Source organism: Aedes albopictus, chromosome 3, assembly GCF_035046485.1.
Source record: "Aedes albopictus strain Foshan chromosome 3, AalbF5, whole genome shotgun sequence".
In the NCBI taxonomy this organism is placed as follows: Eukaryota; Metazoa; Arthropoda; class Insecta; order Diptera; family Culicidae; genus Aedes; species Aedes albopictus.
Window position 1 is genome coordinate 327936680 of NC_085138.1, and position 18998 is coordinate 327955677.

Consider the following 18998-nt stretch of genomic DNA (forward strand, 5'->3'; position numbering starts at 1 on the left):
TCATTTTTTTAGGCCCATATCTCTACCAATTTGCGGTCCGATTTCAAAACCCTAGGTTTCATTCGAAAGATAATAAGTCAAAGAAACTTTGAACATGATTTAAAAGAAACTTTTTAAAAAAAATTGTATGTAAACTTAACCCAAAGTTGTCGAATTTTTTAAAAAATGAATATAAACTTACGGCAGTGTCGCTGGAAATTGGGTCGACCAAATTTTAAGATGAGAGCGGTAATATGACCCATTTTCAATTAGCTTTCAACTGCTTTCTACAGAACTTAGCTAAAAAATCTAGAAAAAAAGTTATTAAGTAAATTAATCATTGATGTCATCGACCAAAAGTTTGGGGTCACCCCTCAATATGATGTATCGGCCAAAAGTTTGGGGTCACTTTCGTAAAACATGGAAAAGTGATTTGGTGATATCTTCGTCATCTATAGTTCAATTTTAATTATTTTTGGCTCATTTCAAAGATAATTAACTAAATTTACGTTTGATGTCTTTAACTTAACGTATTTAACGATTTTTGTATATAAAAATGTTATGTAAAGTTAGCACATTTCACCACGCTTCAAAAAATGAGGCAACTTTACGTTAAGTTTTACTATGTAAATTTCCACAAATATATGTGGTTCAATGTCTACACAGTAAGTATCATTCATTTTGTTTCAAATAAGCCAAGAAGAATTAAAATTGAATGAAAGATGACAAAGATATCAACAAATCACTTTTCCATGTTTTACGATAGTGACCCCAAACTTTTGGCCGATACATCATATTGAGGGGTGACCCCAAACTTTTGATCGATGACATCAAGGATTAATTTACTTAATAACTTTTTTTCTAGATTTTTTAGCTAAGTTCTGTAAAAAGCACTTGAAAGCTAATAGAAAATGGGTCATATTACCGCTCTGTGTGTGTGTGTGTGTGATCCAACTAACCCCCACTGTCCGGCAGTGGTATTATGGAAGAAAGTTTCCTGCAATATCGTTTTGATGTTATTGCAAAAAGCTTTAGTCCGGGAGTTAGAAGGTGATAGCTCTATTGCAGATTCAGAGACCCATTTCAGAATGGCTGGAGAGACACGTCCATTCAGAAGTCACTTTCACTTACAATAAGCCCCGCATGTGTACATTACCGTTATCATTTGGATAATGATAATGCAAACACACTTCCTGATTCAAAGAAAATCTTTGAAACTGGCGCGTATTTAGTTCATTTTGTTGTAGTAAATAAAAGTAATCAGAACATTCTCACCGGAATCCATGCAATCCAAGGTACCGCTGCCATCACCATGGCAACGTCTTCATTGTGCAGTCAGGCCTCCTCCTCGTCTCGCCACCGTTGCGCTTGCAGTCAGTCATCATTTGAACACACGTCACTTTAGCTCCCACGAAATTATGAATGTTAAGCCACAAGGGATGATTCTGTAATCCCTCGGGAATCATTAATGGTATGGCGGTAGTTTAATAGCCACATTATGTAGAAAAAAACACGAAACAAAACTGCAGTCAACAAACAAACTTTACAATGGAAAGCTACTGGAAGGCGTTGCGCCATTGCACCGTAGCGCCGTGAAAACGCGAAATAAACAGCACATTCCTGCACTCTCGAAACGAATTTTAGCACCGTTTCCTAACCCGAACTACTTTAGCAGCGGCATCGTGAGCGGCATTCAGACACACACAATCTTTGTACACCCCCGCTTTCGCACAATTCATTTGGTAATTATTATTTTTTTTTTTGAATTCCATCAATTCATTCCTCACTATTAAAATTCTCACAAAACAAGCACTCTTTCACACGCGGAAGCTATCCGGATGGCGTAGCACCGGCCAAACCGTCAGCAGAATCACAAAAAAAAATTGGCGAACGCGAAAGAAACGCGACGAGCAAAACAAAACACGTCTGCACGCGGCTACGCCTACTGTGATCTGCCAAATGGGTCATATTACCGCTCTCATCTTAAAATTTTGTCGACCCAATTTCCAGCGACACTGCCGTAAGTTTATATTCATTTTTTAGAAAATTTGGCAACTTTGGGTTAAGTTTACATACAAAATTTTCTGAAAAAGTTTCTTTTAAATCATGTTCAAAGTTTCTTTGACTTATTATCTTTTGAATGAAACCTAGAGTTTTGAAATCGGACGCAAATTGGCGGAGATATGGGCCTAAAAAAATGACATGTTTTTGAGGGGGTGACCCCAAACTTTTGAACGGGAGTGTATGTACATATTTCTTGGCATTTAAAACTGATACAAAAGCTTAATCAATTATATGCTTTGTTGGTCATTAGGCAAAATAGGCCATTAGGCCGAAAATGTCATAAGGCCGAAAAATTCATTAGGCCGAAAAGGACGCTAGGGCCGAATAATTCAGGTATGGCACAAGGTTATTTCGCCAAGACCCGGCATAAAGACCTTTTCGGCCTAAAGACCTTTTCGGCCTAAAGACCTTTTCGGCCTAAAGACCTTTTCGGCCTAAAGACCTTTTCGGCCTAAAGACCTTTTCGGCCTAAAGACCTTTTCGGCCTAAAGACCTTTTCGGCCTAAAGACCTTTTCGGCCTAAAGACCTTTTCGGCCTAAAGACCTTTTCGGCCTAAAGACCTTTTCGGCCTAAAGACCTTTTCGGCCTAAAGACCTTTTCGGCCTAAAGACCTTTTCGGCCTAAAGACCTTTTCGGCCTAAAGACCTTTTCGGCCTAAAGACCTTTTCGGCCTAAAGACCTTTTCGGCCTAAAGACCTTTTCGGCCTAAAGACCTTTTCGGCCTAAAGACCTTTTCGGCCTAAAGGCCTTTTCGGCCTAAAGACCTTTTCGGCCTAAAGACCTTTTCGGCCTAAAGACCTTTTCGGCCTAAAGACCTTTTCGGCCTAAAGACCTTTTCGGCCTAAAGACCTTTTCGGCCTCAAGACCTTTTCGGCCTAAAGACCTTTTCGGCCTAAAGACCTTTTCGGCCTAAAGACCTTTTCGGCCTAAAGACCTTTTCGGCCTAAAGACCTTTTCGGCCTAAAGACCTTTTCGGCCTAAAGACCTTTTCGGCCTAAAGACCTTTTCGGCCTGAAGACCTTTTCGGCCTAAAGACCTTTTCGGCCTAAAGACCTTTTCGGCCTAAAGACCTTTTCGACCTAAAGACCTTTTCGACCTAAAGACCTTTTCGGCCTAAAGACCTTTTCGGCCTAAAGACCTTTTCGGCCTAAAGACCTTTTCGGCCTAAAGACCTTTTCGGCCTAAAGACCTTTTCGGCCTAAAGACCTTTTCGGCCTAAAGACCTTTTCGGCCTAAAGACCTTTTCGGCCTAAAGACCTTTTCGGCCTAAAGACCTTTTCGGCCTAAAGACCTTTTCGGCCTTAAGACCTTTTCGGCCTAAAGACCTTTTCGGCCTAAAGAACTTTTCGGCCTAAAGACCTTTTCGGCCTAAAGACCTTTTCGGCCTAAAGACCTTTTCGGCCTAAAGACCTTTTCGGCCTAAAGACCTTTTCGGCCTAAAGACCTTTTCGGCCTAAAGACCTTTTCGGCCTAAAGACCTTTTCGGCCTAAAGACCTTTTCGGCCTAAAGACCTTTTCGGCCTAAAGACCTTTTCGGCCTAAAGACCTTTTCGGCCTAAAGACCTTTTCGGCCTAAAGACCTTTTCGGCCTAAAGACCTTTTCGGCCTAAAGACCTTTTCGGCCTAAAGACCTTTTCGGCCTAAAGACCTTTTCGGCCTAAAGACCTTTTCGGCCTAAAGACCTTTTCGGCCTAAAGACCTTTTCGGCCTAAAGACCTTTTCGGCCTAAAGACCTTTTCGGCCTAAAGACCTTTTCGGCCTAAAGACCTTTTCGGCCTAAAGACCTTTTCGGCCTAAAGACCTTTTCGGCCTAAAGACCTTTTCGGCCTAAAGACCTTTTCGGCCTAAAGACCTTTTCGGCCTAAAGACCTTTTCGGCCTAAAGACCTTTTCGGCCTAAAGACCTTTTCGGCCTAAAGACCTTTTCGGCCTAAAGACCTTTTCGGCCTAAAGACCTTTTCGGCCTAAAGACCTTTTCGGCCTAAAGACCTTTTCGGCCTAAAGACCTTTTCGGCCTAAAGACCTTTTCGGCCTAAAGACCTTTTCGGCCTAAAGACCTTTTCGGTCTAAAGACCTTTTCAGCCTGAAGACCTTTTCGGCCTCAATTCATTTTCGGCCTAAAGACCTTTTCGGCCTAAAAACCTTTACGGCCTAAGGACATTTTTGGCCTAAAGACCTTTTCGACTTCATGACCTTTTCGGCCATATGACCAATCCGGTTCAATGACGTTTTTGGCCTAATGACTTGTTCGGCCGTATAAATACATTTGTGGGGTTAGATTTCACCAATCTATATAGCAAACACGATCAGATTGTCTGTGCGCTTTAAGCTGCAAATAAATTTTATTTAGGTGATTTTACTGAGGATAGTTCAGGGTGACTTACATATTTGGTGTACATACTATTAAAGATTTGGACGGGTCGTATCTAACGTCTGTAGGCTAATTTTATCATAGTTCTGTAAATATATACTTAAGTTTATACAAATTCGCATGTTGTTTTTCGTACTCACTTTCACTGAATAGGATATGAAATTTGCACGGTAGATTTAGTTTTAAGTATCGTAAGCTGTACGATAGATTTAGGTTTAAGCACTGTATAGCATTAAGCACTGTAAATAGTAATTATATAATTAGTTTAATTCCAATAGGTTAGCAAAATATCTATAAATAAATTCACTAAATGTTCCTCACATCAACAATATGCACTTTTCGTCGTCCATTCACTTGCTGTTTTGCGACCTTACAGTGATTGTGCGAGTCATCTACGATGACAACTGTTGATCGTGTACGATCGGAAAGTGGGACGGTAGCTCTGTGGCAGTGTCGCCAGAGCCGCGGTTCCTGTCGTTACATACCCCCTCCCGTAAACCATGGCAAGGTTCTGGGGCCTCCGGTGATCCGTCGCCTGGTTTACACTTCTCTTCTACGTCCAGAACCGTTAGTTTCACTGCAGCCCTTTTGAGTACGCCTGTCGCTGTCTTCACAAGAGCTTGTCGCACTCTGCCGTCTCTTCCAGGGAAAACCTGAATGATACGGCCTCGGATCCACTGGTTCCTCAAGGTTCCGTTGACCGCCAAGACAAGGTCACCTACCTGTAGATCTTTCACTTCTTCGTGCCACTTCGTCCTGCGTGTGATCACAGGCAAGAATTCTTTGATCCACCTGCGCCACAGTTGATCAGTGATGTGTTGGGCTAGCTTCCAACTACTTCTTAATGTGGCATGTTCTTGAACGGGTTCTGTAGACCGAATTTTCACACCATTTGAACTCCCGAGGAGGAAATGGTTCGGGGTGAGCGATTCCTCGTCTGCTGACTCCAAAGGTATGTAAGTCAGAGGCCTACAGTTGATCATGGCCTCCGCTTCGAACAAAATGGTCTCCAGGGTTTCGTCGTCTGGGCGTCGAGGTGCGTCTAATATAGTTCCAACGGCCGCTTTAACCGACCGTACCAGGGGGGGAAGATGTACACGAGCGTTCGCGTATGAGTGAGAATTTTTTCGTTAGCAACGGAACAAGTTTACCCGAAGAGACCCGAAGTTGAGCCGAAATTTCTTATAGCAAACCGAGTCAGCTGCTGGTGAGTTTTCTGAAAGTGTCGAAACATCACTGAAAAGTAGCAAACATCGACAGTATTTGCTACCAGATCGCATCAGAGGGATACTTGCTAGTAATTGCCCTACAATTTCCTAATTTATTTGCACATTTGAAGAAATTTTCTGTTTTATGGTGCAAAAAGTTTCCATAATAAATTCCAATCGTGAACCGAAAGAACAGAAAAAGAATAAGAAACTCAGAAAGTTCACCGAAAAACGGGAAAATTCACCAGCCGTCGGCCACGCACACGACCATGCTATCTGTATACCCGTCTTACATATATCCTGCGACCGTACAAGCCTTTCCCACGCCCCGCCCATGTGAGGCGCAGCGGGTGGGATAAAATTCCATTTTGTTTGCGCGCTGGTGAACGTAAGAGCGATCTCCTCGTTGCGAGATTTTATCTCGCTGGCTAACTCCTTGCTTGCTGCCTGAAAACAGGTACCGTTATCGGTGAAGAATTCTGACGGGGAGCCCCGTCGAGATACAAATCTGCGAATGGCCATGATGCACGACACGGCAGACAGGCTATGGACCACCTCGAGGTGCACCGCTCTGATCGTGAGGCAGGTGAACAATGCCACCCACCTCTTCGCCTGACTTCGCCCGACTTTCACGAATACTGGTCCGAAATAGTCCAGCCCCACGTATGTAAATGGCCGGATGAATGGACTCACACGGGCTTCTGGCAGAGGGCCCATCGCTGGTGGTTTAGGTGATGCCTTGGCTACTCGGCACCACGTACAACTTCGCATAGCTCGGCCAATTAACGCACGCAGTCTAGGAATGTCGAAACGCTGCCGTAGTTCGTTTGCGATAGTTTCTCTATTCGCATGGCGGAATCGGCTGTGGAACGATTCTACGAGTAGAACAGTGATAGGATGTTTTTCAGGCAAAATCGCGGGATACTTCGCTTCATAAGGTACGAAAGGAGCTGCCGCAATTCTTCCTCGCATACGGAGAACTCCATCTTCGTCCAAGAAAGGCCATCGTTTGTAGAGGCGGCTTGATTTAGGTATGGCACAATGTCGGGATTCGGCAGTTCCTTGGGTTTTCTTCAGTGCTGTAATTTCCTTCAGGAAGGCTTCACCTTGTGCGGTTTTCAAAAGGCAGCGTTCGGCTTTCGCCAATTCCTCTTGGCTGAGTATACCGCTGGCTAGCTGGCGACCTTCAACCTTGCGTTTTAGGTTACCGACATAACGCATTTGTGGCTTCGTGGTCGTGCGGCTAGTGTCACCAAGCATTTAGTCGCATCGTGCTGAGGAGCGCGGGTTCGATTCCCGCCGCAGCTGTCAGGAAAAGTTTTCGGCTGTGCCACTGGGCGTTGCATGCTAGTCCGTTGTCTAGTGTCGTGCTTCCTTCAAAGAGCGAATAGCTCACTGGAAGCATTAAACGTGTTAAAAAAAAAAAAAACGCAGTACGAAAGCTACCGTACGTTGCATTTTCACCCACCTGCCGAACCGTGCAGGATCCACAACCGAGCACTGAACGTGATGTAGATGCACAGAACGTAGTTCATCTTGAGTAGTACAAGTTTGCAGTTGTTCTGGCCAGGAGGTTTCCTGTTGCTTCAGGAAGTTAGGACCGCGAAACCACGGGCCGTCCGAGTTGAGGTTTGGACCAGTTTTCCACTTAGTGGCCTCGTCCGCTGGGTTTATTTTCGAGGGTACCCACCGCCAGTTCTTCACGTCCGTTGATAGCAGTATTTCTCCCACGCGAACAGCAACAAACTTGTGGTAGCGGCGATGTTCCGATTGTATCCAAGCAAGTACCGTCTTGGAATCACTCCAGAAGAAGACATTGGCAATCGGTACGGTGTGGTATTGTTTTATCGACTCCGAAAGGCGAGTTCCAAGAACGGCTGCTTTCAGCTCCAATCTCGGAATGGAGATCGTGTTAATAGGAGCCACTTTTGTCTTGGCAGCTACCATGGATACCTGAATCTGATCTCCTACTGGAAGACGAAAGTACGCCACGCACGAATACGCAGACTCGCTGGCGTCAACGAAGATGTGTAGCTGCAGTTGGCCGAAGTCACTTGGATACGGTGCCCGAAAATAGCACCGAGGAATCCTGAGAGATGACAATTGATCAAACAGCGCAATCCACTGCTTCCATCGCGCAAAGCAGCTTTCGGTAACCGGATCGTCCCAGCCAATCTTGGAGATCCATGTATCTTGGATAAGGATCTTCCCGTGCACCAAGAAGAATGAAAGGCAGCCTAGTGGATCAAACAAGCTCATCACTACCTTCAGGACTTCCCGCTTGGTCGGCACGTGATCTTCTTTCAACACCTGTTGTATATCCGATCGAAGAGCAAACGTATAGGTGAATGCGTCCTCCTTCGGTAGCCATTGCATTCCAAGCACCGATTCCGTGGAATCCCCGCGCGTCAATGCTAGATCCTTGGAATTTTCGCTCGGTCGTTCATCAATTCGTTGAATTACTTCCGTGGAATTCGAGAGAATGTTGCGAATCTCGAACCCTCCCATCGCGCGAACGGACTGGACTTCCTGAACAACTTGGATCGCGTCCTCGATCGTTTGGAAGCTGTCCAAATAATCATCCACGTAGTGGTTATCGTGGATAGCAGCCGCTGCTCGAGGAAACTGATCGGCATACTCTGTGGCGTTGAGGTTCTTTACGAACTGCGCCGACGCTGGAGAACAGGTAGAGCCGAACGTCGCCACCTCCATAATATAGACTAGCGGGCTATCGGAAGGATGTTCCCGCCAGAGGAAACGTTGAGACTGCTGGTCTTCCTTCCGTATCTTAATCTGGTGGAACATCTCTCTTATGTCCCCTGTGACCGCCACCGGGAATTGCCGGAAGCGAGAGAGTACAGCTAGCAGCGGAGTCAACAGGTCCGGTCCTTTTAGGAGCTTCGAGTTGAAAGATACATCGCCGACCTTTGCCGCTGCGTCCCAAATTAAACGAAGCTTGTTGGGTTTTTTGGGGTTGATCACAATCCCTAGAGGCAGATACCATATCCGGCTGGTATCGCTACATGCCAGATCTTCTTCTGTAGCTCGCCGAGCGTACCCCTTCCGTTCGTAGTCTCGAATCTGTTGGATCACTCTATCTCCTAGATTCGGATTCTGCCGGAGCTTGCGTTCCAAAGATTGTAGCCGCCGTAGAGCGATGCTGTAGCTATCGGGAAAATCCACTGCATCGGTCCTCCAAAGCAAGCCGGTTTCAAAACGGTTACCAATTCGCCGGGTACTAGATTCCAAGAGAATTCTGGCCCGTTTGTCATCCTCCGAGTCCGTTTGGATGCCAGGCGACACCATGCAGCTTTCAATGGCAAAATAATCCCGCAGCTGTTCGTTCAACAGTTTATCTGGATCCGCTGGAGCGGCAGTGTGAAAGTTGACAGCAACGGAGTATCTTGAATTGGCGGGCTCGCCCCCGTAGATGCTCCATCCGAGATGACACTTGACGGCCACCGGATCATGAGGGCCTCCTTCTCGCATTTTTCTCGGCAAGCATAATCCGAGATTGTTGAGTCCGATGAGCAGTTTGGGCTGAACATTGGTGTAGTCCTCGACGGGAAGCCCTCTCAGGTGTGGGAAGCGTTGAACAATTTCTCCGTAGCGTAGCGTTTGCGATGGAAGCAGCAGGCAGCTTACTGTTCGCACATTGTGAAGGTCGTGGCAAACCGCGCTGCTTTTTGCTGCAATCTGCAACTGTATTCGCTGTGAGTTAGATTCCTCTCGAGATACACTTCCGGTCCAGTGTAGCGTTAACGGTTCGATCGGGCCGGTAACCTCTAATTGCTTGGCCACTGCCTCTTCGATGAGTGTTTCCGAGGAGCCTTCATCAATGAACGCGAAGATCAGCATGTCCTTCCCCTTTCCGTGCAACACGACTGGAACTATCCGGAACATGCAGAACTGACCGATCGATAAGTGGCTTGCTGACATCCCTGTAGATTGCGAACTCAACGCTGTACCATGAAGGAGAGTGTGATGCTTATGACGGCAACCTTCAACTTCGCACCCTTTCCATGAACGACAAGGCCACTTTCCGTGATTATTCAGGCAAGTCCGACACAGGCCCTTCTGTTCCGCCAGTTTCCAACGATCGTCAGCGTTCAGGGACTTGAACCGACTACAGTCCACCAGTCTATGGCCTTCTCGACTGCAACACAGGCACGGTTTGACCGATTTCCCAGTTTTGACCACTGAGGTAGATGGCGTTGAAATAGTGGAGGATTCCGCTGAGTGAGCATGAACGGCGCCTTTGCTTTTAGGTTTTGTCCTGTCGATCTTGCCGGACCGATCAAGCGTAGGAAGTTCATACGAAACCTCACTCGCCGTCGCTACCATTCTTGACATAAAGTCTCCAAAGGATTGCAACGTAGCTACCGGAAGCCGAGACTTATAGACAGCCCACTCCATTCTCATCGTTCCGGGCAATTTCTCCACCAACTCCTGCATGAGTGCCGGATTTGAGAGGTGAACATTCTGGCCAGCTGCAACTAGGTGATCAACCAAAGTTTGAACCGCTATTCCGAATTCTATCACCGTTTCCAACCGGTCGTACCTTGGCATCGGAACGTGGTGAATTTTCTCCAGCAAGGACCGGATTAGCAGTTCGGGTCGTCCGTACACACTTAATTTAATTCGCCGAGGCCGGCAAAATAAATCGCCGAGAATCCAACAGCTGAGAGCTCGGTAAAAATCTCGGTAAAAGTTCAAATTGCCGACTAGGCTGCAAACTTGACAAACATCAACTGTCAAACTTTAACGAGTGGCTCGGTAATACATTGCCGAAAATTTCGGCATGCATTATTACCGAAATTCAGTAAATGTTTATTTTCTTTCATGGTTATCAATAAGAAGTAAAATAAAACAAAAAAATATGATTATTAAGATTAACAATTTTATTCAGAGATAAACCAGCCCAAGGCTAAAGTCTCTATAATAAAGGGAATACAATTTCATTCATGCAACCCAGGATGCAAGCAAAAAAAAAAGTAAAACAAAACTTCACACTTCCCCTGGGGTCACTTCCTCCTGCACCTCCTTAAGTACGCTCGCAACGGATCCGCCGGGTCAGTTGGATATCCTTCGACATGATTGTGCCGTGCTTGGTGTTGGTCGCACATAGATTGGTGTCCTCGAGCAATCCGAACAGGTACGTATCGCTGGCTTCCTGCAGGGCAGCAACGGTGGCACTTTGGAAGCACAGATCCATCTTGAAATCCTGCGCAATTTAACGAACCAAGTACTGGAACGCAAGCTGGAACGCCAACTGTGGATCAGCAACTCGGTGGACCTACCGTTCCCCTTGCCGTTCCCGGCCGGTAACAATGTGGCTTCTTCACTCCGTCGGTCGAGGGAACACTTTTGCGGGCGGCCTTCGTGGTCAGATGCTTACTGGGAGCTTTTCCTCCTTTATGACGATTGAAGCAGCGTCCGCCCCGGCAGCAAACAAACACGAGCCAGAAAAAAAAACACTCCTCCTTCAGTGCTCCATTTTCGAACCAACGAGCTGAAAAGATAATAAGGAGGGATCTTGAGCATACACAGCATTAGCTTAGAGTGAATTTAATAATTTAATTATTGCTTTACTTACGGGATACAAATTCCATCGATGAAAGAAATTCGCTGTAAAAAATCCTTCTACCATTTTTTTTTGGAGATGGCACCCAGACGACAACGTGCCCGTTTTCATTTTTGACAGATGCGCTTTACCGAAATTCAGCGACATGATTAGATTGCCGATTGCTGTGGCAAAAAAGTTTGCCGATAATCAGTAATGAACGTATATTACCGAATTTCGTTATTTTTGACTAGTTATTTTTGGTGAACTGTCAAATTTTAACGACATTTCAGTTAAAATAAGCTTTACCGATTGAGTTCGTTATTCGTTTTTACCGAAATGAAATTTGGAGATTAAGTGTGTAGAGGGTCCGTAGAGTTTGGACAACGTGCGGTACGCTGGAAGGGAGAAGTAGCTTGCTGCGAACGGACTCCAGCGCGTTGCCCTCGAGACATTTCTTGAGGCGGATCAAATTTTCCACGTCGGTATATCCACATGCTAATGTGGACTGCTCGAAGGTCGTTATGAAGAGTGGCCAGTCTTCAGGTCGGCCACTGAACTTGGGCAGATCTTTCCCTAGAACTTGCCGCGCTGCCAGCTGATTGGTGTTCAATACTGCAGGGACTCCGGGCGACACGAGCGGATTACCCCCTGAGAAAGGGTGCGATTGACCGAATTCGTTGCCTGCTGAAGCAAACACCGACGGGTTCGGCGCCAGAATTGACGCCATTGGTTGAACGGCCGGAGGGTAGGCGTGCTGTGTTGGTGGAGATAAATGCGCTGTGGCCGCTGAAACGGGTATCTGCGATGTTGGCAACACGTTGATCACCGCATGCGGTGTTTGAAACGTTGGTACATTGGGCTGATCGGTGGCCGGAAGGGAAAATGGCATTTGTGGAGGCGCCGAGGAGCTCGGCTCTGCTCTAGAAAATGCCGTTGGGGCGAGTGCTGCCGAACTAGTTGGAATTGGTGGCAGAATTTGCGCCGATGTGCTAGCTGCATTTGTCAACGCGGGGAGTGGCTTGGTAGAGTGGACTAGTGGCTCGGCCGGGGGTGGCGGTAGTTCCTCTTGTTTCGCCAGCCACGATGACACTTTCTCAATCGAATCCATATTCGAACTGGACTTGCTGCTGCATTCGGACATCTGCTTTAGTAGTTCGTTCTTCTTGTCCATGGACTGCTGCCTCATAATCTTTCGTTTCTCCAGGATCTCCTTGTCTTCCCGAAGCTTCAATTCACGCAAACGATTCTCTTCCTCCAAGAGTTTCCTTTTCTCTTCCAGCTGTCGTTGAGCTTCTTCCAATTCGCGCTTCTTCAATTCTTCTTCCGCTTCTAGATCCAATTTCTGCTGCTGCTCCTGTTCGTCCAGCAATTTCATCTGCGCCTCCAGCATAGCCATCCGGGTAGCCGAACTTACGGTCGAAGGAGGTGGGTTGACTTTCGCGGATGCTTTCTTCGACGATGCCTTAGACGATTTCTTGTCGTTCTTCTCTGGTGGCTTTAACGACTCCTTGGCCTTAGCTCCAGTTTTCTTCGGCTTACACACACTGCATACATACGGTTGGTCCTTTATGCTTCCATCGACGCCAGCGCATGTAAAGTGCTCCCACTCATGGCATACATCGCAAGCGACCATCTGTTCGTCTGCCGAATCCGGCCGGTGGCACCTCTTGCAATTGAAGCCTGTCACGTTATGATGTCCTTCCATCATCTCCCTCATACAAATATCTTAAAGATTTTGTGGGGTTAGATTTCACCAATCTATATAGCAAACACGATCAGATTGTCTGTGCGCTTTAAGCTGCAAATAAATTTTATTTAGGTGATTTTACTGAGGATAGTTCAGGGTGACTTACATATTTGGTGTACTATTAAAGATTTGGACGGGTCGTATCTAACGTCTGTAGGCTAATTTTATCATAGTTCTGTAAATATATACTTAAGTTTATACAAATTCGCATGTTGTTTTTCGTACTCACTTTCACTGAATAGGATATGAAATTTGCACGGTAGATTTAGTTTTAAGTATCGTAAGCTGTACGATAGATTTAGGTTTAAGCACTGTATAGCATTAAGCACTGTAAATAGTAATTATATAATTAGTTTAATTCCAATAGGTTAGCAAAATATCTATAAATAAATTCACTAAATGTTCCTCACATCAACAATATGCACTTTTCGTCGTCCATTCACTTGCTGTTTTGCGACCTTACAGTGATTGTGCGAGTCATCTACGATGACAACTGTTGATCGTGTACGATCGGAAAGTGGGACGGTAGCTCTGTGGCAGTGTCGCCAGAGCCGCGGTTCCTGTCGTTACAACATTGATGTTACAATATTTTGCGGTCATACGACGTTTTTTTCGACCAAACGATATATCGGCCTGGCGACCTTTTCGACCTAACAACATTTTCGGCCCAATGACCATTCCAACCTTATAACGTTTTTGGCCTAACGTTCTAATCGCTTATTTCGATAATCTATATATGTATACACTCCCGTTCAAAAGTTTGGGGTCACCCCCTCAAAAACATGTAATTTTTTTAGGCCCATATCTCCGCCAATTTGCATCCGATTTCAAAACCCTAGGTTTCATTCAAAAGATAATAAGTCAAAGAAACTTTGAACATGATTTAAAAGAAACTTTTTCAAAAAATGTTGTATGTAAACTTAATCCAAAGTTGCCAAATTTTCTAAAAAATGAATGGAAACTTACGGCAGTGTCGCTGGAAGTTGGGTCGACCAAATTTTAAGATGAGAGCGTTAATATGACCCATTTTCTATTAGCTTTCAACTGCTTTTTACAGAACTTAGCAAAAAAATTTAGAAAAAAAAGTTATTAAGTAAATTAATCCTTGATGTCATCGACCAAAAGTTTGGGGTCACCCCTCAATATGATGTATCGGCCAAAAGTTTGGGGTCACTATCGTAAAACATGGAAAAGTGATTTGGTGATATCTTCGTCATCTATAGTTCAATTTTAATTATTTTTGGCTCATTTCAAAGATAATTAACTAAATTTACGTTTGATGTCTTCAACTTAACGTATTTAACGATTTTTGTATATAAAAATGTTATGTAAAGTTAGCACATTTTACCATGCTTCAAAAAATGAGGCAACTTTACGTTAAGTTTTAGTATGTAAATTTCAACAAATATGTGTGGTTCAATGTCTATGCAGTAAGTATCATTCATTTTGTTTAAAATAAGCCAAGAAGAATTAAAATTGAATGAAAGATGACAAAGATATCAACAAATCAATTTTCCATGTTTTACGATAGTGACCCCAAACTTTTGGCCGATACATCATATTGAGGGGTGACCCCAAACTTTTGGTCGATGACATCAAGGATTAATTTACTCAATAACTTTTTTTCTAGATTTTTTAGCTAAGTTCTGTAAAAAGCAGTTGAAAGCTAATAGAAAATGGGTCATATTACCGCTCTCATCTTAAAATTTGGTCGACCCAACTTCCAGCGACACTGCCGTAAGTTTATATTCATTTTTTAGAAAATTTGGCGACTTTGGGTTAAGTTTACATGCAAATTTTTTTAAAAAAGTTTCTTTTAAATCATGTTCAAAGTTTCTTTGACTTATTATCTTTTGAATGAAACCTAGGGTTTTGAAATCGGACGCAAATTGGCGGAGATATGGGCCTAAAAAAATGACATGTTTTTGAGGGAGTGACCCCAAACTTCCCAAGCAACCAAAAGTTCGGATAAAATAGCATGTTTGGGCTTAATCAGCTATTCGAAGGAAGATGAATAGAATTCTATTCAGCTCACTTTTTAAGTAATTAACCGAACTTCAGTTCACAAAAAGTACACTTGTGTCGCTGAAAGGAACGCTATTCAGCTTAAAAATAAGCTTCGAAAAAATTTAAAAAAAAATAAATTAGTCCTCAAAAGTAATTTATTAGTATGAGACATTAGTACATGTGTAATCCAAATTGACTAATACCTTGAAATAATTTTTAATGTTTTTTACTTACTGAGAATTGAACTCGGGTTCTCCTCGTTGAAATCCGGCTCCTAACCACTACTCCATGTATGTGTTGTTAGGCACTGCGGGATTTTACTCAATGTGCTGATATCATTTAGTAGAGCTCAATCAGGTTCGCGTGTGAACTTTCTCTGAACCTCAAGCCGAAGGTTCGAAAGAAGTTTACGTGGAACTTCTTGTGAACTTACATAGTTTGACATTTTCAGTTTGTTTTGGTTCGTAATTGAATCAAGTGCAAAGCAATAAATTAGTGCCAGTGCCAATCATTCAGAAAAGTTTAAGTTTTTTAAGTTTAAAAGTATAAGTTTTCAATGACAACGATCGCGTCGATTACCGGCACGCTGGTGCAAAAAGTGAAACGGGGTTGAAACACCCAGCAAAGCTGGAGGACTTTTACCCGCAGCCGAAAAAACTCCGGCGGAATCCTGGGCAGAACAGTTTTCCGCTGCGGGGACAGCCTTTGAGCCACACAATACGGGTGATTTGGGTTGATTACAAGTAAGTATAATGAAATATTATAGTGAAAAAAAGTGTACTTGTGAAATTAACACAAACTGTGGCTGCTGCGCTCGATTTCCGAGTGATTTAATTGAATGAGAACTTCTCCCCGGCCCCGCTGTCGCCGAAGTTCAAATGAAGTTCACTTTTGGTACGGTTAATGTTTATCCGTACTTTGAGTAGTAAGTTCAAAACAAGTCCGAAACAAGTTCAGAACGGAACATTTAAAGTTGTTGTAATATGCCCAAACGAACTATATTTGAGTTTTAAAGGCACGAAAAAGTTCAACATGAGTTCGGTTAATATTTGATTGAACTCGGTTTTAAAGTTCAACATAAGTTCTTTCTGAACCTTTTTTCGACTTTAATGTCGTTTCGAAGAGATGTCAAAAGCTTGTACATGTACTTCCAAGTTCATAACTAATACATAAGGAACTTTTTGGAGATTTAAGTTCAACGAAACTTGAATTGAACCAAACTTAAACTTCTGAGTTCGTTCCTCAAGTGGTATCCGAACTTTTGGTTGCTTGGGTTTTGAACGGGAGTGTATATAAAAATGAGTTTGAAGTTCCTTTGAGGCAACAAAACTCACGAACGGCTGAACCGATCAGGATGACTCTTGCATGGTTTTATTCGTATTCATGGTGGCTGTGTTTATATGTAAAAAAAAGTTACTAAAATTAATTTAAAAAGTAAGAAAATTGGTAAAACACTGATTTTTCATGACTTGGGAAGAAAATCAACACGATCGAAATTAAATCAATCTAGAGTGCGGTGCTATTTTGAGCTCAACAGTTGTCAAACCATCACAAGACGGCAAGACAAAGTTTGCCGGGACAGCTAGTACTGTATATATTTCGACGTAAACTGCGATGGAAGAGCTATTTAAGTAAAAAAATGAATCCATTTACGTAACGAATACATTTAAATATCCCCGACTTATTTCTTTAATGAAGATTTGAGTGAACGACACCCAGTGGCCCAATGAAGAATTCTTCGTTTGATGGGAAGTGTCCTCAGACTGGAGTGAGAATCGAAGTCACACTACGTGGATATCAATACGCTTAAATGGCTGGCGCTGTTAACCGCACGGCAACGAAACTCATACTTTATAACTCACTTACTAACTCACTAATTCATTTACTAATGCACTCACTCCTACAGAACAGATCTCACATACTCATAAACCAACAAACTCACTTACTCACTATGTCACTCACTGACTCACTAACTCATTTACTTACTATCACACACACTCACCAATTTAATAATTCTCTAACCAACACATTAAAATTAACGGGACAACTTCCTGTAAGCTGTATGTACCTTTCCTAATTCGTAACTGACTCACTCACCAACTCACTTAATCTAGTAGCACCTCACATTCATCCTCTCATCAATTCACTAATCAACTTCTTATTCACCAACTCACTCACCTAGTTCCTACTTACCCGATTATTAAGAAAGTGTTAAAATGTGTTGTCACTCTTATGTTGTCTTTCGGCTCCGTTTTGCCTCGAGACATTTGAGCCTTATGCATGAGTCTTAAAATGTTATAAGAGAAGCTAACACTGTTTGTTATTAAAAAATATAATAAAAAAGTACAGTACGGACCACATCGTATGTGAAAAGAGGTGACTAATTATCGTGGGACTGATATGCGTAGAAATTTTGCCAACAGGACCACATTTCTAGGCATAACAGTCCCACTAATCATTTTTTTTTTTGCAAAAACACTATATTTTTTAAAATATTTGATTGGAAATACTTCAGGCATGAAAATTTAAGCGATTTCCAACGATACTATGAAAACTTAAATCCGATTTGTTGCACCATTTGGCCAAAAAACATGAAAAACCTGTTTGAAACTTCAATCGCGATTTTCTCAGTTTCAAGTTTTTCAACATGGGACAACTATGCGTAGAACGGCAGTACAGCAGTAGTGAGTACCACAACGCCTATTTAGTAGTCTCGCTAACACGCCACACCAGAATTATCAAACCCATACCAACACGCCACACTAGGAAATTTCAATAAATGTTCAAGAATGTGAAACTTCTTAGTTGTTCATACTTTGTCCACGACCCAAGCAGCACACATGTCATAAGGGATGGGACCATTCATTTGCAATCAGTTACATTCACAGATTGAGTTCTCAAAACAAATTCTTGTAGGAATCCCCAGATGTTATCAATAACTGATCAATTGGTCTATTTTGCTGGTCTAGTTAATAAGGCAACTTCTGTTTATGTTTCCTTCTCCTCAAACAAAGGCTGCTTCTCAGCTAAGTGTTCTATGAGAACTTCCTCAGTTAATAACTGAGATCTCTTCTGCCAATGATCATTTCGATTTCTCATGTGTATATCGTGTGGCAGGCACAAATATGCCCGGAGCCAACGGCTGAAAGTCTCTTTAATAAAGACAAATCAATCAATCAAGAAATATGCCCAATGAAATCAAGGAAATTTCTACCACGAAAAGTTCCTAGATCGAACGGGATTCGAACCCCTCGCCCTCAACATGATCATGCTGAATACCTGTGCGCCTTCTAAGGTTTGTGAGCTCCACTCTAGATTTACATTTTTTATTATTTTCTAGAATACACTCCTTTCCTCTTCTTGACGTAAAATTCCAATCTGAACGAAAGCCTGCTTCTCAGTTTAGTGTTTTGTGATTACATCCACATTGATTAACTGAGAGCTTCATCTTCCTATGACCAATCCGCATGTGTATATCGTGTGACAGGCACGAAGATACTTTATACCTCCCGAGCAGGAACGAATAACTGACATATAACTGCAGCATACCAACACAGAGAAAGTTAGGTATCATACCAAGACTAGGTATTGGTCGGTTATCCAGGTGTCGAAAATAATTTGTTTTGATATTTTGTAGGTATTGATAAAATACCTCAACGAGTTATTGGTTTGGTGTTCAGGACTGATGGAGGTATTATTCAATTATGGAAAACCGCTATTTGTATGTAAAAATCACCGATTATTATTTAGTTATTGTCATATTTGATGTCAATATTCACGCGTTATGGATAGAATACACACCAGTTATTATGTTAGGTATTTTACCTCTTATGCAGGACTTCTTAATACCTCATTCAGGTTGTATGTATTCGGTTTTCCATACCTGAGTTTGGTATTCTTTAGCTATTTTCTCCTGCTCGGGCTGAGAAGGTCAAGGAAATTTGCATCACGAATAGTACCTGGACCGATCGGTAATCGAATCCATCATCCTAAGCATGGTTTTATAAAATACTCGCGCATTTACTGGTGCGGCTAAATGAGCGCTTCGAGTAAACG

At 43.1% G+C, this 18998-nt stretch overlaps 3 protein-coding genes and 1 long non-coding RNA gene across 5 annotated transcripts; all 4 read right to left on the reverse strand.

Annotated features, from left to right (window-relative positions):
* Positions 1–4445: 4445 nt before the first annotated feature.
* Positions 4446–5490, reverse strand: LOC134291544 (uncharacterized). Its single transcript, XR_009999157.1, has 3 exons — positions 4736–5490; positions 4555–4653; positions 4446–4500 (listed from the first exon to the last, which is right to left on the reverse strand). It is a non-coding gene; the product is annotated as an uncharacterized LOC134291544 (long non-coding RNA).
* Positions 5491–6463: 973 nt separating this feature from the next.
* On the reverse strand, positions 6464–10191 carry LOC134290833 (uncharacterized). Its single transcript, XM_062858042.1, has 2 exons — positions 7091–10191; positions 6464–6497 (listed from the first exon to the last, which is right to left on the reverse strand). The coding sequence occupies exons 1-2, from the start codon at positions 10189–10191 to the stop codon at positions 6464–6466; spliced, it is 3135 nt and encodes a 1044-aa protein (XP_062714026.1).
* LOC134284225 (uncharacterized) lies at positions 9412–13503 on the reverse strand. Of its 2 annotated transcripts, XM_062842882.1 has the most exons (5): positions 13346–13503; positions 13165–13263; positions 13042–13110; positions 11219–12986; positions 9412–11134 (listed from the first exon to the last, which is right to left on the reverse strand). In XM_062842882.1, the coding sequence occupies exon 4, from the start codon at positions 12903–12905 to the stop codon at positions 11517–11519; it is 1389 nt and encodes a 462-aa protein (XP_062698866.1). In that variant the 5' UTR covers positions 12906–12986; positions 13042–13110; positions 13165–13263; positions 13346–13503; the 3' UTR covers positions 9412–11134; positions 11219–11516. The 2 variants fall into 2 exon arrangements, with proteins under 2 accessions (XP_062698866.1, XP_062698865.1); XM_062842881.1 differs by having other exon boundaries at positions 11219–13503.
* Positions 10667–11353, reverse strand: LOC134290834 (histone H3.3C-like). Its single transcript, XM_062858043.1, has 3 exons — positions 11338–11353; positions 10923–11134; positions 10667–10846 (listed from the first exon to the last, which is right to left on the reverse strand). The coding sequence occupies exons 1-3, from the start codon at positions 11351–11353 to the stop codon at positions 10667–10669; spliced, it is 408 nt and encodes a 135-aa protein (XP_062714027.1).
* Positions 13504–18998: the final 5495 nt, after the last annotated feature.